Source organism: Equus przewalskii, unplaced genomic scaffold, assembly GCF_037783145.1.
Source record: "Equus przewalskii isolate Varuska unplaced genomic scaffold, EquPr2 ChrUn-10, whole genome shotgun sequence".
NCBI classification, from domain to species: domain Eukaryota; kingdom Metazoa; phylum Chordata; class Mammalia; order Perissodactyla; family Equidae; genus Equus; species Equus przewalskii.
In genome coordinates this window covers 4,337,234-4,364,321 of record NW_027228747.1, presented here as the reverse complement: position 1 = coordinate 4,364,321, position 27,088 = coordinate 4,337,234, and the positions used below count along the sequence as shown (strand labels likewise).

The 27,088-nt window shown below is 46.9% G+C and overlaps 4 protein-coding genes across 35 annotated transcripts in view; 2 read left to right on the top strand and 2 right to left on the bottom strand.

Annotated features, from left to right (window-relative positions):
* ANP32E (acidic nuclear phosphoprotein 32 family member E) overlaps nucleotides 1-8,177 on the bottom strand; it is a 33,023-nt gene extending 24,846 nt beyond the window's left edge. The window contains exon 1 of the mRNA XM_070607157.1: nucleotides 7,808-8,177. The gene's annotated coding sequence lies outside the window, so the exon portion shown is untranslated. The remainder of the gene's footprint in view (nucleotides 1-7,807) is intronic.
* Nucleotides 637-17,514, bottom strand: APH1A (aph-1 homolog A, gamma-secretase subunit). 4 transcript variants are annotated; one of them, XR_011536550.1, is made up of 8 exons: nucleotides 17,381-17,514; nucleotides 16,652-16,822; nucleotides 16,422-16,495; nucleotides 16,066-16,188; nucleotides 15,785-15,912; nucleotides 15,231-15,354; nucleotides 7,808-8,711; nucleotides 637-6,330 (listed from the first exon to the last, which is right to left on the bottom strand). XR_011536550.1 is itself a non-coding variant. In XM_008514894.2 (7 exons), the coding sequence occupies exons 1-7, from the start codon at nucleotides 17,491-17,493 to the stop codon at nucleotides 14,846-14,848; spliced, it is 798 nt and encodes a 265-aa protein (XP_008513116.1). In that variant the 5' UTR covers nucleotides 17,494-17,514; the 3' UTR covers nucleotides 14,123-14,845. The 4 variants fall into 4 exon arrangements, 2 of the variants coding, with proteins under 2 accessions (XP_008513116.1, XP_008513115.1); XR_011536551.1 differs by lacking the exon at nucleotides 15,785-15,912; XM_008514894.2 differs by lacking the exons at nucleotides 637-6,330; nucleotides 7,808-8,711 and adding an exon at nucleotides 14,123-14,910.
* On the top strand, nucleotides 7,466-18,446 carry CA14 (carbonic anhydrase 14). 14 transcript variants are annotated; one of them, XR_011536546.1, is made up of 15 exons: nucleotides 7,573-7,628; nucleotides 7,782-7,885; nucleotides 9,898-9,994; nucleotides 10,876-11,055; nucleotides 11,450-11,592; nucleotides 11,818-11,913; nucleotides 12,107-12,173; nucleotides 12,352-12,509; nucleotides 12,622-12,742; nucleotides 12,987-13,007; nucleotides 13,118-13,202; nucleotides 13,325-13,450; nucleotides 15,604-15,639; nucleotides 15,763-15,878; nucleotides 17,296-18,446. XR_011536546.1 is itself a non-coding variant. In XM_070607155.1 (12 exons), exons 2-12 carry the CDS (start codon nucleotides 7,831-7,833, stop codon nucleotides 13,386-13,388), a joined length of 1,011 nt encoding a protein of 336 aa, XP_070463256.1. In that variant the 5' UTR covers nucleotides 7,466-7,628; nucleotides 7,782-7,830; the 3' UTR covers nucleotides 13,389-13,800. The 14 variants fall into 14 exon arrangements, 7 of the variants coding, with proteins under 7 accessions (XP_070463256.1, XP_070463254.1, XP_008513117.1 ...); XR_544024.2 differs by lacking the exon at nucleotides 7,573-7,628 and having other exon boundaries at nucleotides 7,681-7,885; nucleotides 9,898-9,918; XR_011536544.1 differs by lacking the exon at nucleotides 7,573-7,628 and having other exon boundaries at nucleotides 7,757-7,885.
* Nucleotides 17,763-26,945, top strand: CUNH1orf54 (chromosome unknown C1orf54 homolog). Of its 16 annotated transcripts, none has more exons than XR_011536552.1 (9): nucleotides 17,763-17,893; nucleotides 20,051-20,117; nucleotides 20,290-20,345; nucleotides 20,830-20,888; nucleotides 22,109-22,192; nucleotides 22,557-22,666; nucleotides 23,074-23,189; nucleotides 26,072-26,170; nucleotides 26,856-26,945. XR_011536552.1 is itself a non-coding variant. In XM_070607166.1 (9 exons), exons 4-8 carry the CDS (start codon nucleotides 20,843-20,845, stop codon nucleotides 26,165-26,167), a joined length of 399 nt encoding a protein of 132 aa, XP_070463267.1. In that variant the 5' UTR covers nucleotides 17,814-17,893; nucleotides 20,051-20,117; nucleotides 20,290-20,438; nucleotides 20,830-20,842; the 3' UTR covers nucleotides 26,168-26,170; nucleotides 26,856-26,945. The 16 variants fall into 16 exon arrangements, 14 of the variants coding, with proteins under 14 accessions (XP_070463267.1, XP_070463269.1, XP_070463265.1 ...); XM_070607166.1 differs by having other exon boundaries at nucleotides 17,814-17,893; nucleotides 20,290-20,438; nucleotides 22,608-22,666; nucleotides 23,079-23,189; nucleotides 26,069-26,170; XM_070607168.1 differs by having other exon boundaries at nucleotides 17,832-17,893; nucleotides 20,290-20,438; nucleotides 22,608-22,666; nucleotides 23,079-23,189.
* Nucleotides 26,946-27,088: the final 143 nt, after the last annotated feature.

Below are 27,088 nucleotides of genomic sequence, written 5' to 3'. Positions count from 1 at the left end.
CCAATGGCTTCCACAAAATGCCAAAAGCAGTCTTAGTAATCAAAGTGTTGAATGCAATCCTACTGAAATATATCAAAATTTGATAGAAGCTGGGTGACTGGTGCAATATGGTCCATTTCATTAAGCTTTTCTCCTGCTTGGTTATTTGAGCTATCTTGACAAGTAGTATTTTGCATTAGTATAAATTACTTTAGCATTATGATTTCTTATAAAATGATGGGTTTACTTTCAATATGTATCCTTGAAGAGCTTGCTACACTCACTCATGTAGACTTTACTCATCTTTAAGCCAAAATTTCCTCCAAATGAACAGATCTCTCACTTTACACTGAAAATCCGTAAGAAGATGGGATTCATTGTATAGAAATTTAACCATGATACAAATGAATTTTATTTGTGTGATAACTAAAATTTCACGAGGAAAAGAAAAATAGTGAATTTTTGCCTAATTATGGAACACCAATTGTAGGGTCCTTTGTTTATTTCCCCAAAGAAAGAAGAAAAGAGTGACAACTTGTGTATATACCATTGGAGGAGTATAATATTTATAGACAGCAATATGGCAATAAATATAGCAAAAACTCTAAAATAGTGCATACCCCAAATTAAAGCCAAAATGAAATATCACTACACATCTATGAGAATGGCTACCTTTATTTGGTAACTGACACTGTCAAGTGCTGGAGCAGCCAGAGCTCTCATACACTGCTGGTGGGAATGAAAAACAGTACAACCACTATGAAAAACGGTTTGACAGTTTTTACAAAGTTAAACATACACTTACCATACAACTCAGCACTGGGTATTTACTTAAGAACAATAAAAACATATGTCCACTCAAAAACCTCTACTTGAATGTTTATAGTGGTTTTATCATGGTTGCCAAAAATTAGAAACAACCCACATGTTCTTCAACTGGTAAATGGATAAACAAACTGTGGTACATCTACATAATGGAAAAGCTCAGCAATTAAGTGAAGCAAATTCCTGATATGCAACAACATGAATGAATACTAAGTGAAAGAAGCCAGACTCAAAAGGCTACATACTGTATAATTTAATACATCAGACATTCTGGGAAAGGCAAAATTATAGGGTCAGAAAGCAGATCAGTAGTTATGAAAGGATGAGTGTGGGAAGAGAAGCCGACTACAAAGGGGCACGAGGGAACTATGGTGGCGCGGGGGTGATGAACCGTTCCGTATCTTGATTATGAAGGTGGCTACACAACTGTATGGATTCCTCAACACTCAGAACTGTACATTTAAGGTGCATTTTACTCTATTTCAATTATACCTTCTTAAATCTGACTTTAAAAAAGGAGTTTGAGATTTTTCATACTAAAAAATTAAAAAATATATATACACCCTCTTGCGATTCTACTTCTAGGAAATAATTGGACAAGTGTGTAAATATATATGAACAAGAGTATTATGATTGAAGTACTGTTTGTCATAGGTAAAAATTTTTTAAAAACCTAATAGTTCAAAGGCAGAGAATTGGTTAAATACATTAGGTTACTTCTATACAATACTACGGAGTTTAAATTGATGACAGTGGAGCCAGCCCAGTGGTGCAGCGGCTAAATGCACTTGTTCTGCTTCGGCGGCCCAGGGGTTCCCTGGCTCAGATCCCAGGTGCAGACACGGCACCGCTTGGCACGCCATGCTGTGGTAGGCGTCCCACATATAAAGTAGAGGAAGATGGGCATGGATGTTAGCTCAGGGCCAGTCTTCCTCAGCAAAAAGAGGAGGATTGGCAGCAGTTAGCTCAGGGCTAATCTTCCTCAAAAAATAAAGAAAGAAATAAAAATTAAAAAAATAAATAAGTATATAGTGATATATAATTACTGACATAGAAGAATAGAAGAACGTTCACAAAATAGTATTAAGGAAAAAAGGTTATATGCCAATTATGTACATAGTACGGTGTAGTTTTTGTAAAAAACCAGTATTTATACACACAAAATATATGCATTTAGATGTAGCTTCATAGAAAAAAGTTTGTAAGGTATCAAAATGTTAACAGGGGTTATCTCTAATTGGGAGAATTTTGAATGATGTTATTTTTACTATTTTTGTTTTTTTGAATCTTCTATTTTCCCTAGACTAATCAGGTATGATTTGTATAATTAAAAAATAATAAGAGGAAAAGCGACAAGCCATTGCTAAGATCTGATGTTCCCTACCTTTCTGGAGCCAACTCTAAGTAATTATTTCCTTTTTATTTTTTAAAAAAGGAGCAAAAAAGTCAATTCTTCCCAATGTGCATGGATTTATAACCATCCTGTGATAGTGCTAATTAAACAAAAATATATGTAAAACATGAAATAATAAGCATATTGGATGGTAGAAAAATGGGGAGAATGCAGGCTCTAGGAGCTCATTAATAACTGGATTGCACTTCTGCAGATGTTCCTTAGAAATGACCTGAAGCATTAAAAAAAAAGGGAGAGGTTGTTGGTTTTGTATCTGGATCTCCTCCTCAGATCAATGCTGCCCCACCCACTAGGGGAATTAACTGAGGCAGCAGCAGCCAGAGCCAAAAATGTCTTCTATTTTCTTTAAAGGTTTTTGTTTTTGTTTTTTAAGTATGTTAACACATTTTGAGTGAAAGATCAGTGAGAGCCTGATTCTTTGTCCTAGTAATATTTCTATGTGACCTCAGCCAACTCCCTTTACCCCTCAAGACTCATGTTTTTTAAAAAAATGTATAGATATTTTGAAGCAAATAAAATGTCAATGAAAGCACAGCAAACTTTCACTATAAGGTTTCAAAGAACAAATCATTTGTCACAATCTGATCTGAGAACAGACTTTTTATTTGGGGGATGATTAAACCAGTAATAAGCTACCCATGGCCACGAGATTTTGCTATATTATCCTCTGATTCCTATTCCTATAGCAATTCAGACATAACAGTTCTTTCAGAAAGAAAGAAAAAATCTCTAACTAGAACCTTCTCATCAATGAAGGGAAGTGGTAGAAGTGATCATGTCTTTTGCTTGGGTTGGTACACAACCTTCATCTGAGTTAGATGAATGGTAGAGAACAAGAAGAAAAGGGAAAAGACAGGCAGAATGAAGTGCCACCAGAGCAGACGGAACAAACAATTACAATTACAGGGCACCATGATATCCTTTTTCCTTAGTCTTTTCAGAGGAAGCAGTTCATTAAACATAATAAGGAGAATCCTGCTTTGACATAACCTATCCTTTGGTGTCACTCTCAGAGAGGGTGAAGCATGGGTCAGCCTACATTGGAGTGACAATTTTTATCTTCTTGAACATAACTATAAGACCTGGTTATGCTCTCATCCTGTGGGATGATTGTTGATGTCAGGTAAAGAAAATCTCACTGCTAATTGCCTACCTCCGTTGGTTCCCATAACACTTTGCTCTACCACCATTTAGAATGTCTCATGATGTATTCTAGTAATTGAGTAAGGTGTCTGCATCCCCTAAGAGACTGTGAAGTTCTTGAGGGCAGGGATTATGTCTTCTTAACTTTTTATTTCTAGGGCCTGCACGGTGCCCAGCACCTACAAGTACTCAATATACGTGTGTAAACTAATGAAGCAATTGTTGCTAACCTCTACAAAGGTGACTGCAAAGAACAATTCCAGATGGCTGGAATCCTACAAAGAATGGCAAACTCCTTACTACCTCTGCTTCTCCAGTGGGTGTAGGGTATTGATTCTCAAATGTGGTCCCTTAGACCAGTAGCAACAGCATCACCTGGGGTGGTGGTGGTTGTTGTCAGTGCTGCTGAGTCGATTCTGGCTCCTTGTGACCCTGTGTACAGCAGAGTGGAACCTGCTCGGACTTTTTATGCCATCCTCTCACTTTCTGGCACTGTATCAGACAATGTTCCTCTGCTATTCATAGGGTTTTCACAGCCAATTTTTTCAGAAGTGGAAGGCCAGGTTGTTCTCCCTAGTCTGTCTTAGTCTGGAAATGCCACTGAAACTTGTCCACCATGGGTGACCTGCCAGTATTTGAAATCCTGGTGGCATCGCTTTCAGCATCACAGCCACAGGCAGCCACCACAGTATGACAACCAACAGACGGGTGATGCGGTTTCCCCACTAAGAAACGAACCTGGGCCTCAGAAGTGAAAGTGATGAATCTTAACCACTAGAGCACCAATCACCTGGGGTACCTGTTAGAAATGCATATCTCTGGACATACCCCAGACCTACAGAATTAGGAGCTATGGGAGGAAGCCCAGAGATCTGTATTTTAACAAGCTTTCTAGGTGATTCTGATGCACACTGACATTTGAGAACCGGTAGTGTAGGAGAACGTTCAAGGGTGTCTGTGTCCTTGTGCTGGTTTAGCTTAGCAGGTATATGACTAACCACAGGAGAATCCTGAAATCCCTCAAAACTCAGTCTTTACAGGGTACAACAAGGGAGTTGGAATGATGCCTGAGGACCTTTCTGGTCTAAAATTCTGCAAAATGCCAAAGGCAGAATGTAAATATATGTTCCAATGACTAGATTCATTCATTCAATCAGCAAATATTTACGTACCAGGCAGTGTTCTGGGCATGAAATCAATGCAGGACACAAAATTACTCCTTTTTAATTAAAGTTGCAACAGTTCAGACCACAAACTTTTACCTGTCTTCTGTCTACAAGATTCTCATACTGCATCTGTCGTGCAACGAGAACTGGAAAACTAAGAAAATGATCCAAAGAGTTCTGACTATCCCCACCCCCAAATTACTTTGACTTTAATTCTTGAAAACTTTTGTGTGATTACCTATCAAATCAGAATATCTCTGGGTCTACAGTATTTCATGGCACAACATGGCTTGCCTTTTAGGAAATCAAATTCCATCTAATTCTGTCTCCTCCTTGATTCTCTCTTCTCAGCAATTAGTTACCACCTGGACTGCTTAAGTTCCTGTGTTGACCATTCTCCTTTCCTTTTGGTCTGCCTTCCTCCTTCATTAACTTTCACATACCCCACCACAAAAACTCAGAGCCCTTTGTGGATTCCTGTAAAGTTTTTCAGACTATTTAGGATATTTAGTGAGTTTAAATACCCTTTTTAAAAAGGACCTTTTAAGAAAAAATTAACGAAATAGGCAACACAGTTGGACACTTTTGATTCTCCGATCTGTTCACGTTTCACTGAATTTAAAAGGACAGCAGATGGCGCCAGAAGGCAGCAAAATACCTTGGTTTTAGGAGGGTTTTAGCCAACCCGAGTGAGGAATGGGCTGGAGGGGGAGAAGCAGGAATTGAAACAAAAGTGCTCGTTTGAGTAGCAGCTAAGGTGGAGAGAGTGTATGTGTGAGAGAGAGAGTGAGAGAGAGAGAGCGAGAGAGAGAGAGCGAGAGAGAGAGAGCGAGAGCGAGAGAGAGAGAGAGAGAGAGTGTGTGTGTGTGTGTTGGGATTAGGAGGTGTCTTTTTTAACATATAAGGGTCCTTTTGACAACCTATTTCAAATCAGTCTGGTGACAACAGGAATATCCACAGTAAAGCCAAAGATCAAAGTCAAGGGAAGTCCCAGGAAGGCGGCGTTTGCCTCCTTTCTCCCTTTCTCCTAGAAACCAGGGCCTTTGTCCATTGAGGAAGCACGAGGGCCTGGAGGGGCTGCTCAGTCAGAAGTGGAAAGTGCTGATGTGGGGCTAGGACATCTTTGTTGAAACAATGTTGAATTGTGTGGGCAAAATCCCGAAGCCCATCAGCAGTGAAACACTTCCCAGAAGGAATGACACACAAAACATTTTAAATTAAAGTTTTAAAAACTAAAAAATTCATAGACAACCGGGAGGTGGCGCCTGGCGAGACACACTACTGCCTTGGGAGGCTGCATCGCAGTCCCAGACGCTCCAAAAGAACTCTGTCCTGGCAGAGGTCACTCTGCCCAAGCATCTTCTTTCCTACCGTGCAAAAAATCTCTGCTTTATTTCTTTTTTCTCTTCCTCTGTGTTAACTAACCTGATTCCCAGGAAGTCTGATTTACACTTTAAGCCTTTCATTCTTCTTAGATGGGACAGGTGGGGCTTTGGGGGAACCTCAAATCATAAACTTTTCTGTAAGGGAAAAATAATTGGAGGGTGATGAGAGAATTAAAAAGGAAATGACATCTGCAAAATAGCTTTGCTTTGCAGATCAATCACAGGGGACAGAAAGGCACGGCGGGCTCCTGCCTCTGCAGGCGCTGATGAGCCAGGACGTGCATTATTCTGCTCATTTGGCTTTCATCCTGCTCCCTATTTAGCTTCTGCTCCCTTTGTTTTGGCTATTTATTGCTACTTGGCAGGAGGAAGGTCGGCAGAGGGAGCTCAATCAGGTGCATCTTCCTGGCTGGTGACTCTGGTGAAGGGTATGGAGAAGAAAGAGGTTTCAATGTCTGGCATGAAATTATCTGAGAGTTTCACATTCTCTAATGAGGGATTTAGGATGTACATTCCGATCGGGATTTCCAGTCCCGTGGAGGAACAAGCACCAGCCCACATTCCTGAGACACGGCAGCCTCTATGCTCCACTTGCCCAGCTCCCAGCTCCTGGTGGCAGGCTTCACTCAGCCCAACACGTCCTGCTCAGCCCTTTGTTGGGCGGGAGGGAAGACCCCGGGCCCCTCTTCCAGCTGGATCACATGGTCTCTCTGCTCCCTCCCCCCCTTTCTCTGGAGTCTGCCCTTTTTTTGATGGTGGGAGCGATTGTTTCTAAGGTCTCCCCATCTCTCCTCCTGCGCTGGCCTCCCTGCCAGGGGTCAGTGTCCTCTTCAGTGACAAAAGCCGCCCTAGATCTGGGCTCCCTGGGGAGGGAGGTGGCTGGGCCTGGCAGTTGGAGCCGCTGTCTCCCCATGGTGCTACTGCAGCCCCTCCCCCACTGGGCATACAAATGGGCTTTATACAGCAAACAAACCACCCCCCACCCAGGCCACACAGGCACGTGGACCCAGGCCTCACTGTGGGAAGGGGGTGGTGACAGGCGCAGGAGAAAGAGATTACTCCAAACAAGTTTTCTTTGCCTCACTTCTCTTATTCGCCACAACCCAGGTTTTAGTCCTTGACTTCCTACCCTCCCCCAGCACCCAGAGTCTCCCAACTCCTTCTTGTTACCTCTCTCCTAACTCTGGACTCTTCCTATTCCAGGGCAGCTCAAATTCTGCAGGGGACTGGGAACAGGTCCTCCCACCATCTGCCCGTACTACCCAAGGAGTTGCTCCTCAAAGAAGCCAGACGGGGAATGAGAACCCAGTGTCTCCCTGAGGAGGCTGGATTAAACCCCAAAGCTCACCTTCCCTGCCCCTGCCCCTGCCCACTCCAGGGGACACTCATCTGAACAGTGTCTGTGTGAACAGCAGAGGAAGGAAGAGCTCACCCCAGCTGGGCTCCTGAGCCAGGGCCAGGACTCCTGTGAAACCCGCCGCGCTCGGTTGTGAGCAGGGCCAGCCTGCGTGCCTAATCGGCTATTTAAGGAGCTGTTCGCCAGCAACCCAGGCAGCCCCCCCTCCCCACGTACACCCTTTCAGAGCCACCTTAAAAGCAGGAGGCAATTGTGAAGTCGCTGGCCAGCAAGTGGAGGGAAGACTGCAAGAGGGAGATAAAAAAGAGAACAGAGAGAGAGGCAGCAGGACTTTTGTCTTGGGGACTCAGAAACCCACGGTACCCTAGGAAAACCAAATCCCCTGGAAGCCCGCAGAGACATAGAAATAGCAAGAGAAAAAAATAAATACACTCAACTTCAGGAATCTCCTCTCCCTCTCTCTCCCTCTCTCTCTCTCTCTCCCCCTCCCCGCCTCTCTCTGCCTGCCCTAGTCCTCTAGTCCCCAAACTCCCAGTACCTTGTGCTCCTTCTGAGGATACCATGTTGTTCTTCAGCCTCCTGCTAGAGGTGCTTTGGATCCTGGCTGCAGACGGGGGTAGGTACATCTGGATGTCTGTGTGTCTGTGCTGATGTCCACAAGTCGCCATGCATGCTTAACCGGAGGGAGGAGTGTAAAAGGAAGCCTCGGGGCTAGAATAATAGGCTCAGGGATGCAGAGAAAGAGAGGAGTGGGAAGGAGACCACTTTCCTTCTTTTCCCTTTGCCTTTTCAGCCTTGCTGTTTGCGGAGATAGGAGAGAACCAGCCGGGGGCAGGATGTGTACACACACTGCGGGAATCTCTTTGCAGGCTACAGCTTCTCTCTGGAGCCCTTTCCCTCACTGCCCTAGTCCCAGGCAGCCCTCCTGGCCTTCTTTATTTACAAACTCCTCCAATTATGGAGCCAAAGAGGCCTGGAGTGAAAGGATAGAGGGCTGATGGGGGTTGGGGGTATACCCTACACCTCCTGCCTAACTCAGACCCTAGTTCTCAACCATGAACCTCATGGCTGAGGTCCCCTCTTGATTCTACAGGGAGACAAATTCCTCAGTTTTTCCCTAAAACCAGTAGCAATAATAGTCAACGTTGTTGGGCCCTTTACAGTGTACAAAGGACTTTCAGGAGCCCCCAGGAGAGGAGGAGGGACTCTTGGGAGAACAGACCAAGGGGCTCCAGGAGTGTCCCCAGGAACCCTACCCCCCATTTCTGTGTTTCCTGTGGCTAAGCCAGTATCCAGCACATAGTAGGTGTGTAATTAAGATCTGTTGGAAGAACAGAATGTGGTGGGGGAGGGGTGGGCAGTGGTGTCTAGAGAGCGAAAGGGGAATGCAGAGAGGATGATGTCAGGGCAAGGGAAACCAAATGGAGAGTTGCAAATTGCATCTGAGGAAAAAGGAAAAAAATAGGGAAAGAGGAGGAAGAGATGTAGAATTAGTGTGTTGAGGATTTAGTGAGTGGTGAAGGGCAAGGCTGCCAGCCTGCACAGAACCAGGGAACTCAAGTTGTTGGGGTGTCCCACTGAGCTGGCAAACGAGAGGCTGCCACCAGCCCTCCCCTGGGCTGCTTTTCAGGGCATCTGAACCAAGGGATGGGCCAGCAGAAGAGTCCAGGGATGAGATCAAGGATATCTTAGAAGTCTGAGGAATTTAAGGGAACAAGAAACACAGAGGAAGGAATTTCAGACTTTTCTCCAAAGTCTCCAGCAATTTGAATAATGTAGAGAAAACCCGCAGGAAGGCCTCCCTTTTCCCTTGAAGCAGTTTGGCCCTGGATGAGGTCTCGACCAGCAGACCCCCGGCCTTTCAGCCCGAGACAGGACTGCACGAGAGCCTGGCACGTGACCCAGCTGGCAGCTCTCTTTTTCCACACACAATGCTTCACTTTCATCCTGTCCCTGCCAGCCTGGCTGCCTGTGGCCACCCACCACCCTCAATGTGGAGTGGACCCTGCCCTGACTCCTGCCTTCCTTAGCCAACTGGAAATCTAGGGAGCAGAGGCTCCTGGTGATGGAGAATGTTTCCTTTAGAGTTACTGAGACCAGAAGGAGGAACTTAAACGGGAATTTACAGCTCAGTGCCCTGATTCTGCAACTCTTCAAAGCAAAGGAATAATCGCTCTTCTCCCCTCAGCAGCACCACCCCCCACTCTGAACTTCTTTCCTTCCGCTTGTTCTAGTCCCTTTCCTCCAAACCCTCTGCCCACACCCTCACCTCACACCAATCTTCTAAGTGTTAGATTGGATTGGCAGAGGCTGGAGAAAACTGACCGTTGGGCAGACTGCACATTTGGATCCAGGTTAATTTTAGTCTCTGGGCTTTATCTCTTTTCATTTCTCCTCCCCCTTTACTTAGCAAACACAAGGACAGCCTGGCTGGTGATTTTAAATAGGCCCCCCGACCTTTCCACCGAGGTGTCCAGTTTCAGGGCTTCCTCTGGGAAGTGCTGGAGTGGAGGGAGGAGAAAGAGCAGAGGGAGGTGGAGCGGTGCAGAGTGCCCAAGAGAGAGGGGAGTGGAGGAGGGCGCTGCTCCAGGCTGCACTGGCTGTAACTCAAAGTACTCTGCCTTGCAGGTCAACACTGGACCTATGAGGGTGAGAGCAGAACCCAAGACCTACGACACCCCTTGCACACTGGGACCTCTTCACCTGGCAGAAAGACTGTTGCCGTGTGGGTGGGGAGGTTTCCTTTAGCTTCTCACCCTAGCTCCTCCCTTCCCCATCTCCTCTTGTCCTAGGTTTTGCATATATAATTCCTGGACTCTGTTCTAACTATCAAATCCCACACCTCCTGATTCAGCAGAAAAGCCAGTTATGTCCTCAGTCAATCCACGTGGAAGTGAGGGAGCTGGAGTGGAAAGGAAACCGGGTGGGGAAAGAAACCCTGAGCTTAGCTGCCAAATCTCCTCCTGGCTCTCTCTTTATCCTAATCAATCCCACCCTCCAACTCATATCTGGCATTAGGACAGAGCTTGAGATCACAGGTGAGGAAGAGGCTGGTAGGAGAGTTTGTGACCCTGGTAGAGGTGAACTCAATTCCTTTGAACTCCTGATTAATAACAACGGAATTCCAGAGTCAATGCAAGGTCCAGTGTGAGAGCAAGACATGAATGATGACAAGTCAACAGATCTGAATCCCAAGGCCACTTGCTACAGTCCCACAGAGACCCTCTCTCCAGGGTCATTTTCTTCCCAGTTGTCCTGCTCCTACTCTAATCCCAGCTCCCTGGGTACACAGGCTTCCTACCCACCCCTGTTCCTCTTATTCAGCTTTCTTGCCCTCAAACTACAGGTAAGTAAAGCCATTACTCCCCATCTATCACAAGAGCCGGGGAATCATCACTGCCTCTGGGGAGGTGAAGGGAGTTGCAGCAGCAAGCCCAGCAGGGACTCCTACCTCACCCAGCCCTGCACAACTCGGGGTTTCACCTGGGGTGGAGGGAAGAGCATTTCTACCTCCACACAGATGTATTACTTGGGGGGGGGGGGGTTGCTCAAGTGTGGCTGGGGCTGAAGGACATGACAAATGTCCATGGTAACTCCCCCCACCAGGCCCACATGGTCAAGACCATTGGCCAGCCTCTTACCCTGAGTGTGGAAGCAATGCCCAGTCCCCCATAAATATCCAGACGGACAGTGTGACTTTTGATCCTGAATTGCCTGCTCTGCAGCCCCACGGATATGACGAGCCTGGCACTGAGCCTTTGGACATGCACAATAATGGTCACACAGGTAAAAAGCCCAGGCTGCAAGAGGGTGTAGGCTCCAGTTCCAATCTTAGGAGGCAGGGAAAGAGGCCTTCTCCTAACTTCTGAATTCTCAGAAGACTTCATCTATAAATATGGAGATGTGAGAATGGGGATGAGGCTCCAGCAGCCAAAAAAGGGAACTGAATGTCTGTGATCAAGATCTCTATGGATGGATTAGTATCATAGCATCAACTTGATCTTGACTGAGAAAGGGGTAGAAGTTCTAGAAAAGCAGTGACCTCTGGGAAGAGCTGGGTGCTACTGGGGGAGGGAGAGAGAAAAGGCTGGCCAAGTCTCCCAAGAAGTGGTGGCAACTCACAGGTGGGAATGTGTTCACATTCCTCCATCAACCCTAGCTTGCTCTCTTTTCCTCACAGTGCAACTCTCTCTGCCTCCTGCCCTGTACCTGGAAGGACTTCCTCAAAAATATGTAGCTGCCCAGCTCCATCTGCACTGGGGTCAGAAAGGAGCCCCGGGGGGGTCAGAGCACCAGATCAACAGCAAAGCCACAGCTGCAGAGGTACCAGGGAGCAAAGCTTGGACTAAGCAACAGTGACAGGCATGGGTGGTGCTGGGGAAAGGAAGGATCTGGAAACTGGGGAAAGTCCTACGTGGTGGATAAGGTCAACCTTTATGGGACAGATTGAGGGCATGCTAGAGGTGGTGTTGGTGGCTAGGGTCAAAACCTTTGAGAGGAGGTAGTAGAAAAACATTAAATGATTCAATCTCCTCTCCCCTCCCTCAGCTCCACATCGTACATTATGATTCTGACTCCTATGATAGCTTGAGTGAAGCTGCTCAGAGACCTCAGGGCCTGGCTGTCTTGGGCATCCTCATTGAGGTCAGTGGCCCCCATTCCCTCCCAGGTCTCTCTCCACTCCGTCTGTATCCCTCAGCCCTATTCTGCCCATGTCTGTTGGTGGTCTCCCTCCCAAGGCAAGTCAGCAACCCACTCTGACCATTTATTCTATACATGAATGTCTTATTGCGAACATTGATTCATTCCAAACTCTCTCCCTTTCTTCCCCTTCCAGGCGGGCGAGACTAAGAATCCAGCTTATGAACACATTCTGGGTCACCTGCATGAAATTAGGCATAAAGGTGGGCCCTAAAAATCTATCTTAGGACAAAGTACGATTAGAGTTCAAGGAAAATTCCCCTAAGACGCCTGGGATGAAGCAGTGAGCTTTAGGGCCAGGGGGCTTCACTTCTGGGAGCCCTGTCTAGGTAAGCTAGGGTGCAGTGAGAGGAAGATGAGTCCTAGTCTGTTCTCCTCCAGATGAGAAGACCTCCGTGCCTCCCTTCAACGTGGGAGAGCTGCTTCCCCCTCAGCTGGGGCAGTTCTTCCGTTACAATGGCTCGCTTACCACACCCCCCTGCTACCAGAGCGTGCTCTGGACAGTCTTCAATCAAAGGGCCCAGATTTCAATGGAACAGGTAAGTGGTGGAGAGGTGAGGGAGCAGAGAGACACCATTGTAACCTCAGACCCTTTTCCACTCCCCAAAGCCAGTGACATTTCCCCGCCAATGCCACTCTTCTACTCCTCAGCTGGAAAAGCTTCAGGAGACACTGTTCTCCACAGAAGGAGAGCCCCCTGAGCTCCTGGTACAGAATTACCGAGCCCCCCAGCCTCTCAATCAGCGAACAGTCTTTGCCTCTTTCATCCAAGGTGAGTGCACAGGGCTCGGAAAAGGAGATGGGAAACTGGGGGACTCAATGGCAGCAACTAGGGAGCCCCTGAGAAGGAAAAGAAGGCTAAGACAGGAAGAGGTTTCCAGGACTTGCTTGGGCTGGGAACCATCCCCGAACCCCGAGTAGCCAGGTGATTTCCCCAGGCATGGAAGTACAGTGTGCTTCTCCCAGCTGGGATGGGGATGCGAAGTCTCACTGACCTAAGTTTTCTTCCCTTACAGCAGGATTCTTGTATACCACAGGTAAGACAGCTCTACCCAGGTATGGGGTGGGGGACTCCTCAGCGAGTAAGGGAAAGGCTCAAAATCTCTGTTAGTCCTAGGCTGACACCTTCCACCTTTGTCTTTCCCAGGAGAAATGCTGAGTCTAGGAGTGGGAATCGTGGTTGGCTGTCTCTGCCTTCTGCTGGCTGTTTATTTCATTGCTAGAAAGATTCGGTGAGGTCCTACTTTCCATTCTTCTAATCCTTTCTTTTCTACTGAAAAGCACTCTCCTAGTCCACCTCTAATCTGTTTCACCTAGGACACTAGTCATTTCCATGAACCATTCCCCCTTTCAGGAAGAAGAGGCTGGGAAGCCGGAAAAGTGTGGTCTTCACCTCAGCACGAGCCACCGAGGCATAGACTCCCTCTTGGACATCATGGATGCCTTCCCGTCATGCCTATGAGGGAGCTTCTAAAATAGGGTACTCAGATTGGCCAGAAAATACTATAGGAGCTGTAGGGCGACACCCCTCCTTCCTCTGAACAGCCCCTACAGAGAGGCATGGACAGGCCCTCATTTAAGGAAGAACAGCAGAGCCTCCAGCCTCTCAAAACATATAGAAGGAGATCAGACAATCCCTAAGTTGACAAAGCAGAGAGCAAGTTAAATTCTACAGGAAGTTGGGGATGTACCCCAAAGTCCCCCACCCCCTCACCTTTATGTCCCTTCCCCTAGATATAGTGCAGGATCTCCTCTTAGAAAAAAAGGCTGCTGTTGTTGGGGTTCTATTTTTTTGCTCAATATATTTGGAAATTAAAGTTTCTGACCTCACCTCTGGCCTTATCTTTGGGGCTCCTGAGATTAGGAGAGTTCCTTAACCCTTAGGTGGCAGAAGCGGGCAAAGGATAGGGAAAAAGCAGCAGGGATGAATAACTCCTGGTACCCAATTCCTGGAAGGGGAGATCCACTTTTGGAAAATGCTTAACCCATAGTTTCTAACATGTTAGACCACCAGCCCAGATTTCTGCCCTTGCTCCTAAGCTATGCTCGGAGGGGATCAGAGGTTGCCAGGTTAGGAAGGAAGGCAGACAAGAGAGGCAAGAGGGCAAATTAACATGTTATCCCCTCCCTTAAAAGCCAAGTTCCCCCACAATTATAAAGTCCTTTTTATTAGTCAAAATCACAATCACCTTGATTAAAAGGATGGGTCATGCCATCCTCAGCAGAAAATGATACAGTTTATAGAAAACCTCCCTGCCCCCCACACACCCTAATTAAAAACTAGAAAAAATTCTGCCCTCCTTCCCTGCAATGTCATGGTAGTCTGACTCCTCTAGTGGCAATGCAGCTCTGGAGTGGGCCAGCTCACGGCAGCACCCTCCACTTCACCTTGGGGAGAGGAGGGACGCTGGTGGTCGAGGAGGTTAAAACATTAGTTTTCAGTAATACCAGTTCCCAAACATGCACTTCCTTCCTTTCTGCCAAGGCCTGGGACCATGTGGAAAGGTGGACAGATATGAGCCCAGACACGAGGAGCAATTTGAGGAGGGAAAATACAGTCCAAGGAGGTTAGGAGAAGAATTCCAACATACCTCCTCCCCATACACACAAAAAAAGGCAGTTTGGGGTCTTTATCACACCAAAAATGGCTCCCCTCAGACCTGAGAAAAAGACCAAGATGTCCATTCTGGGGAGGGGGTACTGGGTAACTCAGAGCTCGTCTACCCTTGAGCCTCCATTAATTTCATCTCCATGGCAATGGCTAAGCTAGGTCCCTTTTCTTGGCAACCTGCACTGACCAGTACTGGAGATGGAGCAATACAGGGCGAGGAGATCAGGAGGGCACTCCAGGCCCAGGGGTCCCCCCCAGGTTCCCTCAGTCCTCGGGTGGGATGCGCAGGGCAGAATACACCATCACCTGACTGTCCTCCTGCCGTCGGCCTGCAGAGGGGAAGGGGGGTGAGTCTTGGGCAGGGTAAGAGCAGAGCACTGACACATGGGGAGGCCTGGACAACAAGGGAGTCCCCAGGTGGTGGGGATAAGTGCAGATTCAAACCCACCAGTCACTGACTGGCTGAACCCAGACTGCTCCTAGTAAAGCCTAGACACTAAAGGTCACAAGAGGACAAAGCAAAACCCTGAAGGTAGTGGGATAGACCGACGAGTGGGCAATGGACCCGGGCTGGGGCTGGGCTCAGTCATGGGCAGTGGGCAGGCAGGTGGGATCTGTCAGGCGATCAGTCCAGGTAGTCAGTCCTTACACGAAAGGCTGCGCTGGATACTTCGGAGGGACCCTCCAGCTGTGATGAAGGCCCAGAGTCCCATGGAAACAGTGACTGCATAGATGGGCAGCAGGCTGGCCTCGTACCAGGGGTTCAGGAATGTCTGGGGATGGGGTAAGAGTAGAAGAGAGGTTAGATTCTCCCTCTGCCTAATCTCCATATTCTCTTTGTGCCTTTGACCCAAATCTCCCCCAGATATCTCACTCAAATCCCCCATTCCTTCCTTTCAGAGCACCAACATGTTGTGGCTAAGGAGACTTGATTTTCAGCTCCCTAAGAGGTTTCTGCCACTCCTGCTCACCTCACGCCAGCTGCATTACAATTTGACTAATCCATTCAAACTCCTCCCCAGGGTATCTCTGGAGCAGATGATACAACTGATGCTGAGGTGAGAAACCTCTAAAGACTCACCTTTCTTCCTCCTCCCAAGGTAAGTTTTAAGACATTAAGAAGTGAGGATATATTTCCCCTCCATCCCACTCACCATTAAATTCTTTTCTCTCTAACTCAGGCCCCTGGTATCCCCAACTCACCAGTCCCGATGTCAGTAGGTGACTCCCAACCACCAGGCCCAAAGCCCAGTACCGTCTCCTCTCACAGGCATCAAAGAACACAACTCCCCAAAAGGTATGGAGCAGGATAATGGCTGCTGTCAGAAAGGCTGCAGGGAGGGAGATGGGGATGAGCTACATCCCTCATCTTCTCCCAGCCTCCTGAGATGGTGAGCCAATGAAGTCTCCCAGGGAGGGCCAATAAATCAGATCAGGGCCAGGGACAGTTGGGGCATGAAGGTGAGACAGAAAGTGGATCTTACCTGAAGTCAGGAAGTAATAGGGTGAGTCTCCATGGATCCCAACCACACCTGGCCCAAGTGCATCGGCCAAAATATTGATAACAGAGAAGACACCACTGATGATACCGAAGGAAAGACCAGAAACTGGGGGGAGGGAGGGTCTCATCAATGTCAGAGATCACTATAGCCTGATTACCAGTGATCCCTCCCCATTCCAGGTCACAACTCCCCCACACCTACTCTCCCTCCAGACCACCTCTCCTTAGGAGTCAGGTATGAAGGAAAACAAGAAGCCACTTAGAACATGTGGATGTCTAGAGACTTCCCTGGGAAGGGGGTGTCCAACTCCCTCCTGCAGTCCCTCTCCCTTGGCTCACCATAGGCCATCTGGCGGATGGAGATGGGCGATCTTCCGTCCTCACTCAGCGATGCTAACCCCTCATCTGCCTTCCTGGGGTAGGGTGGGGAAAACATGAGGGAAGGCAGGAATGCTCCTTTCCCTCTAATGTCCTCCCTTAGTGCCTCCTCTTCCAAACCACCACCAGGGCTGCCCCACTTCTACAGTGCAATCCTCTGCCCTCCCTTCCAGACCATCCCATCTTCTTACTTAAGCAGCTTGTAGTAGGCAAAGCGGAACACCTCCTGTAGAAGGACAGAGACCGCAGCACCAAATATCAGGAGACCATACTGGAGCCGGGCATCTGACCGGTCGGTCACATGGACCAAGATGAACCAGACCACAGAGGCCAAGAGCAGGGAGACCAGCCAGAAAAATGCCCTGAGGAAAGACAAGGGCAATCAGACAGGCAAGGATAGGGGCAGCCAGAGAAATCAAGGAGGGGAACCAACCAAAGCTGCAGCATGAAAAGTGGAAGTTAAGACTTCCGGATGGTAAGGGAAACAGGGAGGAGATAGGATAGGTGTCTCCACCAAGAGAGTCTGTATGGATCTGGACGCAGGGAAAAGGGTAGAAATCTGATTAAAGAGTCTTCAGAGCGATGAGAGCCAGAGTGTACGAGCACAGTAGGGCGAGGTATCCATTCCTGGATTCTCCCTTAGAGCTGGCCGAGGTCAGCACAGCCCCCTTACAAGTCTTGGCCTTGGGCCTCCTCTGACGTCGCCGGGAGGAGTATAGGAGGAATCTGTGAGATCTCTGGAAGGTGGAAATCAACTGCGGTAGAAGGCAAATCACCCAGACCCCTGATTCGACCCTTTCCAATCTTCCCCTCCCACTTGTCTCTCCCAACTCAGGCTCCCAGGTTAGCCCCAGTTCCTCCAGCCCCTTCCGGATCTCTCTCTTCGGCTCCCTCCCACGTCTCCCCGACCCCCTACTCACCCCGCGACCAAGATGATGACGCGAAGCGGGTCTCCAGCCACAGTGATCAAGAAAAGTGCAAAGGCCGGGCCGAAAGCGACGAAAGTGCATCCGAAAAACACCGCGGCCCCCATGGCTGGGCAGCTGGGGGCGGGGTGGAGGCCGGGCCAAGAGAGGCGAATGGGAAGAGCACGCCAGCTAGGGAGTACGCGTAGGGTGGCGACGCGACCCCGTGAGGGGCGCGGTGCAATGTCACCCCCGGACCCCGGGGAAGGGGTAGGGGGGGGAACCGAAATCCCAGATTCAGGTCTGGGCGCCTTCCTCTACGGAAGCCGAGCAGGGGACAAACCCCGGCCGCAGCCTCTCGGCCACCTCCCATTTAATCCCCACCCCCGGAAGGCCAATGGAGAATCGGGGGGCGGGCGGGAGCTGCGGAGGCGGGGGCGTGGTTGCACAACCTGCTGGGAGTTGTAGTCCCGCTGCCGGTTTGAGCCCTCGACCTCGGTCCCGGGAGTGGCTGGAGCCGGTTAAAGGGTGTGGGCAGGGACTGGGCCTGGGTGGGGCACGGTTTCCTGGGTTCGGCTGGGCCTTGGCCGCGGTTTCCTTTCGTTATTTTCTGGGGAAGGGTGGTAGCAATCCCATCTCTTCTTGAAGAACTGTAGAGGGGGAAGATCCTGTTAGAACCTAAGGGATAAATACAAAGAGAGCACAGGATAAGGGGTGCAGAGAGATAGGGACGGGTATTGTTCTTACTTGAATGAAAGGAAATGGGCTAGAGCTACAGCCTAAGAGATGAAGGTTAGACTTAAAAGTAGGAGCTCTTTGAACAGACTAGTATAGGAAACATGCAATACGGTATCGCTAATGAAGATTTCATCTGTAATGACAAGAGAATCAGACGCAAGAGAGCAATGCTAGGAAGGAGCTTAGGGGGGATTCAGAGTTAAAACTGTAAAAAGCAATTAGAGAGATGGGGTTGAAGGAAAATGACACGTGTGTGTGTCATGTGTCATACCCGCGTCCCACCCCCGCCCAAGTCACTCAGTTCCTTTTGTCATACTTCCTCTATTTATTTTCTGAAAGTGAACCTCAGTGGTGTCTTTTCCTCAGGTTGGAGGAAGGGGCAAGCATTTTGTATTAGAGTGAAAGAAAGTTAAAGTAGGAGAGGAGAGTATAGTAACCGATTTTAGATGGGGGTGGGGTTAGTCCTTAGGGAGAAGGTTTAGGCAAAAGAGTACCAGAATGGGAAAGTGAAGGAATCTGGAATATTGGTTTCTTTTCTTTTTTTTTTTTTTTTAAGGAAGATTAGCCCTGAGGTAACATCTGCTGCTAATCCTCCTTTTTTTGCTGAGGAAGGCTGGCCCTGAGCTAACATCCGTACCCATCTTCCTCTACTTTATATGTGGGATGCCTACCACAGCATGGCTTGCCAAGCGGTGCCATGTCCGTACCCGGCATCTGAACCGGCGAACCCCAGACCCCTGAAGCAGAAGTGCACACTTAACCACTGTGCCACTGGGCCAGCCCCTGGAATATTGTTTTTGAGAGAGTAATCAAAGTACCAAAAACCCATAGAAATTGTTCAGAGAGAACCAGGCTTCCTTTCCTCTTTCCTTCCTGAAGGGATTTATGATTTAATGCATATATGGACATCCACATAAGTGTTTACATTCTTTCTTTTTGAAGATTTTATTTTTCCTTTTTTCTCCCCACAGCGCCCTGGTACATAGTTGTATACTTTTTAGTTGTGGGTCCCTCTAGTTGTGGCATGTGGGACGTCGCCTCACGATGGCTTGATGAGCAGTGCCATGTCCACGCTCAGGATCTGAACCAGCAAAACCCTAGGCCCTGAAGTGGAGCGCACGAACTTAACCACTACATTTTTTCAATGTAAATAGGAATAGATTGTATAGATTTACATGGAAAGTCACCAAGCAAATCCTCCCCCAATAAGGTTGACAGAGTGGGAGCATCCTGGCCAGTGCTCAAGGCTCTGTGTGTCTTGCTTCTGAGCCTAGCAGGCCAAGTAAGGGGAAGAGATAGGGTTAAGACAACTCTTCTCATCTCTCCTTTGGGTTGTTACCACAGCATCTGCTGACTGATGAGAGCAGGTACCAAATCTATCTCATTCATGTGTGGTTCCTCTGAGATTTGCATAGTGCCTACCTGGCTCATGGTAGATGTTGAACACATATTTATTAACCCCCTTTAAAAAAATAATAGTATTCTTTTCTTATTTGCTTGTGTGTGAACCTTGAATTGCCTATCGAACTAGGCCCAGCACACCGCCTAGCACATACTACTAAATGTTTCTGAATAGAATTGAATGATAGTGGGAAATATAAAGCAGAGAGAAGGATAAGATGAACTCTACCCTGTCGGTTGGAATGAAGGGAACACACCAAGAGACTGAAAGTGGGAGAGGGGCGTGGCACCCACAGCAGAGAAAGAGATGATCTGCTTCCTCTCTTCCTCCGTCCTGTGTCCAGAAAGCTGAGAAAGAGGTGAGGTGAGGTCAGTAGTTACCAGAGAGGAAATAACTGGCCTTGGCTGAGAGATTTTGATCAGAAGCAATGCAGCAGGTGTTTTGATAGTCGGACAATGGCGTTGATATTGCTCCCCTTCGCAGTCCAAGATAGGCAGAAGGGAGGGACTATTTTCAGTCAAGAAAAATGCTTATCACTTCCTCAGAACATTTCGACTTTCAAGAAAGACTGAGATCAAGCCTCAGAGAGAAGGGCAACTCTGGATGGTGATGGTAAGTGAGGGACAGTGAGAGGCAGGGTGAGCTGCTTTTTTTTTTTATAGCAAGCCTTTTTTTTTTTTCTTTTGAAGATTGGCCCTGAGATAACATCTGTTGCCAATCTTCCTGGTTTTTGTTTTTTTCTCTCCCCAAGGCCCCAGTACATAGTTGTATATCCTCCTTGTAGGTCATTCTACTTCCTCCATGTGGGATACCGCCACAGCATGGCTTGATGAGCGGTGTGTAAGTCTGCACCCAGGATCCGAAAGGGAGAACCCTTGGCAGCCAAAGTGGAGCGCACAAACTTAATCACTCAGCCACGGGGAGGCCCCAAGGGTGAGCTTTTTGTGAGGCCTGGAAGAGAAGGAAGGAAAGGAGGGGAGAAGGGAAGCTCCTTGGTAGGTTAGGTTTTGGGGGGCAGGGGAGAGGCATTGTTTTTTTGGTAGTGGCAGTGAGAATCCTGAATGGATCTAATCTAGGGCTAGGGGAGCTCACTGAACGTGTCCACATCAGAACCCACTTTGTCTCTCTTAATCTGGGCAGCTCTGGCGGAGGACTGGACCGGTAGTAACTGATGATGATCTAGTCCATGAGCAAGTGGTCAGGGAATCCCACCCACTGAGTGAAGAGTTGCTGCAGCTCCCTCCCTGCTTTGGAGGAGGGCGGGAGGCGGGGTTAAGTTTGGTGGGAAACGCTGTAATTTCCTTTTTCGCTTTCACAGCAATAGTGCACAATCCAGAATGAATATCTTCTTTGTAGCCATCCTTGCTGTGCCACTTATCCTAGGTAAGTTCACTTCTCTCCCTGAGCTTTTGGGCCAGGTATTCTACCATAAATAGGGTGGGAGAAAAGAAAATGAGGAGAGGGTGAGAGGTGCAGTTCCATGGTGAGTGATAACTCTCATCTGTGCTTGAGTCCACTGTCGGGGGCGGAGGGGAGATCCAGAACGAGCCTGGAAAGGGGGAGGAAAGCTGAATCCTGTCAAAGAAGAGATGGCTGATGGGGATAGAGCCCATTAGCCCAGACATGGGGAGGTCCTAACAAGAGTGAATTCAGCTCTCCATCGCTACAGAGTTGAACAAGGTGAGAGGGACTAAAGAGAGTGAAGGAGAGAGGGGGACTCTGAAGTGGGCAGTCTGAAGCTAGTGAGGGAAGACAGGGTATCTTCTTTCCGAGAGAGTTGGAGAAAAAATCTTGTATTAGTAAAGACAGAAGTGAGGATGGCCTTTACGATAGTGGAAAACTGGCTGCCTTCAGGGACAGGGTCTCCAAAGCAGCTTGGCTCCTTCCCTCCTTTGTTCCCAGTCTCCCAGGTGCTCTCATTGTTTCCTTTTCCTCCAGATTCTTGTGTCATCTCATGGTATTAAGGGAGAGCATTCAAGGAGCTTAGGGAAATGTTTAGCAGGAGGCCTAGAATTCTTGACAATTGTGTTAAAGTCACATATTTTTAGTTCTGGGAAGGAAGAAAAACTAATGCAGATGGATCATTTAGTCCAGTTGACTCATTTTAAGAAAATGGATGTTAAATGGCCTGTTCCTGATTTTTCTATTAGCTGTAAACCTGAAACTAAAACCCAAGTCTAAAAGCCTCAGGGTGTGTGTGTGTTCCTTATTTGTGAGAGACATTGATAAGAGAAGATCCTTTAAAAATATAATACTGTCTGGAGCATACAGAATAGTTGATTTTGGGTTCTTGATTTCTGGTCTCTCTCTGATTCCTATCTTTTTCAGGTGTAGTTCTCATTTTGGGTTTACAGTATGTGACATGATCTGTTTTCTGTTCTGGGAGTTCCTGGATTGAAAGGGCACAGAGTAACAGGCTTCATCACAGATATGGAGCCCAGAAGACTGAGAAGGGTTTCAAAGTGCAAAGGCAGGGAGATAGTAGGACCCTTGGAAGGGAGGCCAAGAGAAAGGAATCTGATAGAACTGAGATCAACTTCAGGCGTCCTTCTGTTGCTAAGGAGTTCCAGGTGCCCTTTGACTTCTAGTCCTTGTCCCCATAGGACAAGAATATGAGGATGAAGAAGTACTGGAAGAGGATGATTATTATCAGGTGGTCTATTATTACACAGTCACCCCCAATTATGGTGAGTATGTGTAAGGCTCTGGCCCTTAGCAGGATGGAGAGAGGCCCTTAGTCTGAAGTCTCGTCTTTCCCTTTGCAATGGAGCAACGCGGACAGAGAGAAATTTGGCTATCAGCAAAGACTATCAAGGCTCATGATGTTATTTCTCAAGCTAGTGATTTTTAATTCCTTGGAAACTTGTTGAAACAATTTGAATATTTTCAAATCTGTAAATTATTTTGGATACCTGGTTGAAAATATAAGTGCATACACATTCACAAACACTTTTGACATTAAAGTTCTTTAGAATTAGATTATATCAGTAAATTTTACAACTTGAGCAAGTTGAAATGTTCTGAGCAGCTTCTTCCTCTTCTCATTTCTAGATTTAGTGCTACCTTTTTCCTTGTTACCACTGATTTTTTCCTCCTCCCCAGATGACTTTGGTGTAAATTTCACTGTTGATTACTCCCTGTTTGAGTCAGAGGACAGGCTGGTAAGTGATCTCTACATGTAAGTGGGTCAGGATAGGTAACTGTTAAAAAGAAACTGGGCAATGTTGAAATGTAAGTGATTAGCAGGAACATAAATGAATTAGGTGAAAGGAAACTAAGTAGTGGGCCGGAAACAGATTTGTTAACCACCGCTGGGGAGGAGAATAAAGTAGGTTGGCTAAGATGCTGAGAGAGGGGGGCAGTCTTTGAGTTAAGAGTACATAATGAGGTGGGTACATAATCCATACAAACATAAAATAGGGAGGATGCCTGAGCTTAAGTCTTGGGTGGGGGCTGGAGGAAGTGGGGGGTGGGTGAAGGAGAGAAGAACTCTAAATAGAGAATCTACGAATCTATGAGGAACTTGGGAGGAGGCAATGATAACTCTGTGTTTCCCAATCCTACTGAGGGCAGAACAGGTTGGATAAGGAGGTAATGGAACCAGCAGAGACTACCATTAGTCGTGAAACAGAACATGCAGACCATCAGAAGCCTGTAACGGTGAAACCAGTGACAATGGAACCAGTGAGTGGACTGGGTATAAGCGGGGAGGGAGACAAGATATCCCTTACCCTGGATAGATCCCAGGGCTGATGATTTGCAGCAGAGGGAGGACTGGAATACCTGGCTTTGGTGGATGGGGGAACCAAATAACTAGTACTGCAATGCAGGTGTTCATCCCACCTTGGCCGTTGTCTTTCACTGAGATTTAATACTAAGCCTGTATACAGAACACTGGGAATATTTGGTGCAGCTAAATTTCAGTGCAGTAGTACTTAATGTGTATGTAACCTATGCCTAAAGCTGCAAGATGCTGATGATGATGGAAAAGAAATCTATGATGTTGTTATTGCCCTCAAGTATTTATAAAACTCAAGTTTACATTTATGAAACATTTAGATCAAAATGAAAAAGGTTGCAACAATGTTAAATTACATATAAATTTAAAAGCATATGACATAGACAAGTGCTTTAGGCAGTGGAAGGAGAGAGATCAGTATAGGGTGGAGTTGTCTGGAAGACTTTTAGGAGGTGATTGTGCTTAAGGTACACTTTGAAGAATAACTGAGTTTTTGACTGATGGTAACTTACAAAAGGATGAAAGCAATTAGAAGGAAGAATAGATATTCCAAGAGTGAAAAAACTGCATAAATGAGGGGGATAGAACAAGCATAGCATGTTTAGTGGATGGGGTATGATTGAAGGAGAGGGTGTATGGAAAGGAACAGTGGAAAATTAAAAAATAAAATTTACAAGGCTTCTAGTATTTGCTTGGTAATTTCATATATGGCAAGATAGGGCCAAATTATAGAAAGTCTGAAATGTCAGGCTGAAGTTTGGACTTAAAAGCAACAGGGAGCCTCGTAAGTTCTTTGGTATGGTAAAGACAATGAAAGTAGTATTTTAGAAAAACTATTTGTCTGCTTGTATGCAGGATGCAATGAAGTGGAGAGAGATTCATGAGATTTGCATCCTTCCAGAAACAATTCATTAAAGGCCTGGACTAGGGAAGTGATGTTTTCAAGGGACAGGAGAAAAATAAGAAATATTTTGAAGAAAATAGCTTACTTCAGTGATAATTTCATATGAGCAATAAATGAGGAGAGAGCTAAAATAACTTATAAGTTTTAAACACGGATGTCTGAGAAAATTGTCGACCAAATGGGAACTGTAGGAGGTCAGAGTGGTTTAGGAGTGAAGTTATAAATTTGGCATTGGCCAAGGTGAATTCATGGTAACAGGCCTATGAGGGTGCTCTAAAGGTAGCTGAACTAGGTCGGGGCTACAGTTCTAACTGCAAAGTCACAGTTGCAAAAGTATACGAGCTCTGGCAACGGCCCCATGGCCGAGTGGTTAAGTTCTTTTTTTTTTTTTGGAGGAAGATTAGCCCTGAGCTAACTTCTGCCAGTCCTCCTCTTTTTTCCTGAGGAAGCCTGGCCCTGAGCTAACATCCGTGCCCATCTTCCTCTACTTTATACGTGGGACGCCTACCACAGCATGGCGTACCAAGCCAGCGAACCCCCGGCCGCCGAGAAGCGGAACGTGCGAACTTAACTGCTGCGCCACCTGGCCGGCCCTGAGTTGTTAAGTTCTTGAGCTCTGCTTGGGTGGCCCAGGGTTTTGCTGGTTCCAATCCTAGGCAGGTACATGGCACCACTCATCAGGCCGTACTGAGGCAGCATCCCACATAGCACAACTAGAAGGACCAGCAACTAGAATATACAACTATGTTCTGGGGGTTTGGGAAGAACAAGAAGAAAAAAAAATGACTGGCAACAGATGTTAGCTCAGGTACCAATCTTTTAAAAAAGAAGGGGAAAAAAAGTATATGAGCTTAGCAGAGCCAGTATACACAGAAGACCAAAAAGCCAACGACTGTGCCTGTAGTTAGTAGAAGGAGGAGGAATCATCCCAGGACATGGCGTAGAATTGATTGGAGAGGTAGGCAGATAGCCAAGTAGAGTCTAGAAAAGAAAGTTTAATATAATCAATCGAAAGCTACCAAGAGACCAAGGAGAAGGAGGTCATTGGTAACCCCAAAGAAAGCAGGTTTTTTTTTTTAAACAACTAACTTTATTTTATTTATTTATCTTTTTTCTGCTTTTTCTACCCAAATCCCCCCAGTACATAGTTGAACATTTTTGTTGTGGGTCCTTCTAGTTGTGGCATATGGAACACTGCCTCAGCATGGCCTGATGAGCCGTGCCATGTCTGCGCCCAGAATTCAAATGGGCACAACCCTGGATCGCTGAAGCGGAGCACGTGAACTTAACCACTCGGCCACGGGGCCAGCCCTGAAAGCAGTTTTAATTGAATGGTTGGAGCAAAAGCTAGATTTTGTGGAGTTAGAGAGGGAGTATGTTGTGAAGAAGTGGAGGGATAGTATAGACCAACCATTTGAGAAATCTGATAATGAACAAAGAGAAGCAACAGCTAGAAAGGGCAACCAGGAGCAAAGTACAGCCTGAATATGAGTTGAACGCAGATGGGAGGAGTCAGTAGGAATGCAAAGCTGATGATTGACAACAAGGACAGATAAATTTTTTAAAGTATATCATAGGCTCCCTTTAGATTGTAAACTCCTTGAGGACAGGAGCCATGTCTCAATTATATTTATATCCCCCCTGTAACACCTAGCACAGTGACTAGCATAATGTCATACACATAACAGATAAGAAATACATGTCATTGAATTGAATCAGGCCTCCCCTGGTATGGTCAGGAATGGCTGAAAGGCACAGAGGAAAGGACTCCTTGTAATGATGAGGAGGAGGGCTGGATCTTTCTCTGAGTCCAGAGGAAAGGAAGACAGGTTGGGTAAAGGGATGGCTATTCTTCCGGAGGGGGTGGGGGTGGTAGGAAGGATGACACTGGCCTGCTGTGGTGTGATGTCTGTATTTTAGCAGAGTCCAGATCTGACTGATGCTGCATCCAGTCTGCAGAGTCCTGTTCCCCTCCTCCTGTCCTGGGCCCTCGTTCAGGGCAGGATGTATTTCACGTAGAAGGTGAGAGTGCAGCCGTTGGCCTTGGGGGAGTCTGTGAAGCAGTTTTTACCAGTATCTCTGGCTAGTGTTTCTAGCATGGTCAATTCTCAGCGGCTTAAAAGAACAGGGATCACATTTAGAAAAATCTTATCTAACTTTAAAGAAGTTTAGGAGATGTTGAGGCAAGGACTTTTGTAATAAGTCTTTACTTTTTCTGAACTGGGAGGATTTCAGGACCTCGTAGAGCAGAAGCAGGTGGAATGGAAATGAAACCTGTCTAGGTTTGCGGTCTGCCTTGAGTAATTAAAGCTGGTTCCAGCCTAGCTGTCATTTAAGGCATAGGAAGTGCCAAGGGCAAAATGGGAGGGGCATTACAACCGGTAGAGTCAAGAGGCAAAGTTCAGAGGCAGAGGGGTAGTGTTTCCCTAATGTAGGGGAGAAATCATTGGGGAAATGAGGAGGGAAGAGAAATCTGTATTACAGGGAAGGGATTTAGGTTGAGATTCTAAACACTATGGGGCATGAAGAGTTTTAGCAGAAGGAAGGAGTGAAGAGGAGAGGGGACACATCTTCCAGGAGAAGTCATGGGGAGATCTAGCTCAGAATATGAAATGTGTGGAGCTTTCATCGAGGTGGGGGCATGGAGCAATTTCCTGAGTCCCCTGACCCTGTGGGGGTTTTTTTTCCCCTTTCTTTGCTTTTTTAGGAGAGAGAAGGCTGCTATGACTCTTTGGATGGGGATTTGGGAAGATGAAATTGGAAGATAAAATAAATGAAATAATCTGGTTACTCTCTACTCCTTCATGAGAGTCTGTTCTAAAGCCACAACACTAAAGAGAGCACCAGGATATGGGGGTAGGAAGGGATTAGAAAAGGAGTTAGGTGACAATAGAATTTAAGGGAATTATTAGGACTGTAAATAAACCTGAAATTTGGGGA

Excerpts from the sequence above, each read along its gene's own strand:
- CA14 (XM_070607150.1), top strand. The coding sequence starts at position 9,913 with ATGAGGGTGAGAGCAGAACCCAAGACCTACGACACCCCTTGCACACTG. Across the intron at positions 12,510-12,621 it reads CCCAGATTTCAATGGAACAG|CTGGAAAAGCTTCAGGAGAC; the intron begins GTAAGTGGTGGA and ends TCTACTCCTCAG. Across the intron at positions 13,008-13,117 it reads AGGATTCTTGTATACCACAG|GAGAAATGCTGAGTCTAGGA; the intron begins GTAAGACAGCTC and ends TGTCTTTCCCAG.
- APH1A (XM_008514893.2), bottom strand. The coding sequence starts at position 17,493 with ATGGGGGCCGCGGTGTTTTTCGGATGCACTTTCGTCGCTTTCGGCCCG. Across the intron at positions 16,496-16,651 it reads GCCTACTACAAGCTGCTTAA|GAAGGCAGATGAGGGGTTAG; the intron begins GTAAGAAGATGG and ends ACCCTACCCCAG. Across the intron at positions 16,189-16,421 it reads CATCCGCCAGATGGCCTATG|TTTCTGGTCTTTCCTTCGGT; the intron begins GTGAGCCAAGGG and ends CCCTCCCCCCAG.
- CUNH1orf54 (XM_070607161.1), top strand. Across the intron at positions 22,667-23,078 it reads TTGAGTCAGAGGACAGGCTG|AACAGGTTGGATAAGGAGGT; the intron begins GTAAGTGATCTC and ends TACTGAGGGCAG. Across the intron at positions 23,190-26,068 it reads AACCAGTGACAATGGAACCA|CAGAGTCCAGATCTGACTGA; the intron begins GTGAGTGGACTG and ends TCTGTATTTTAG.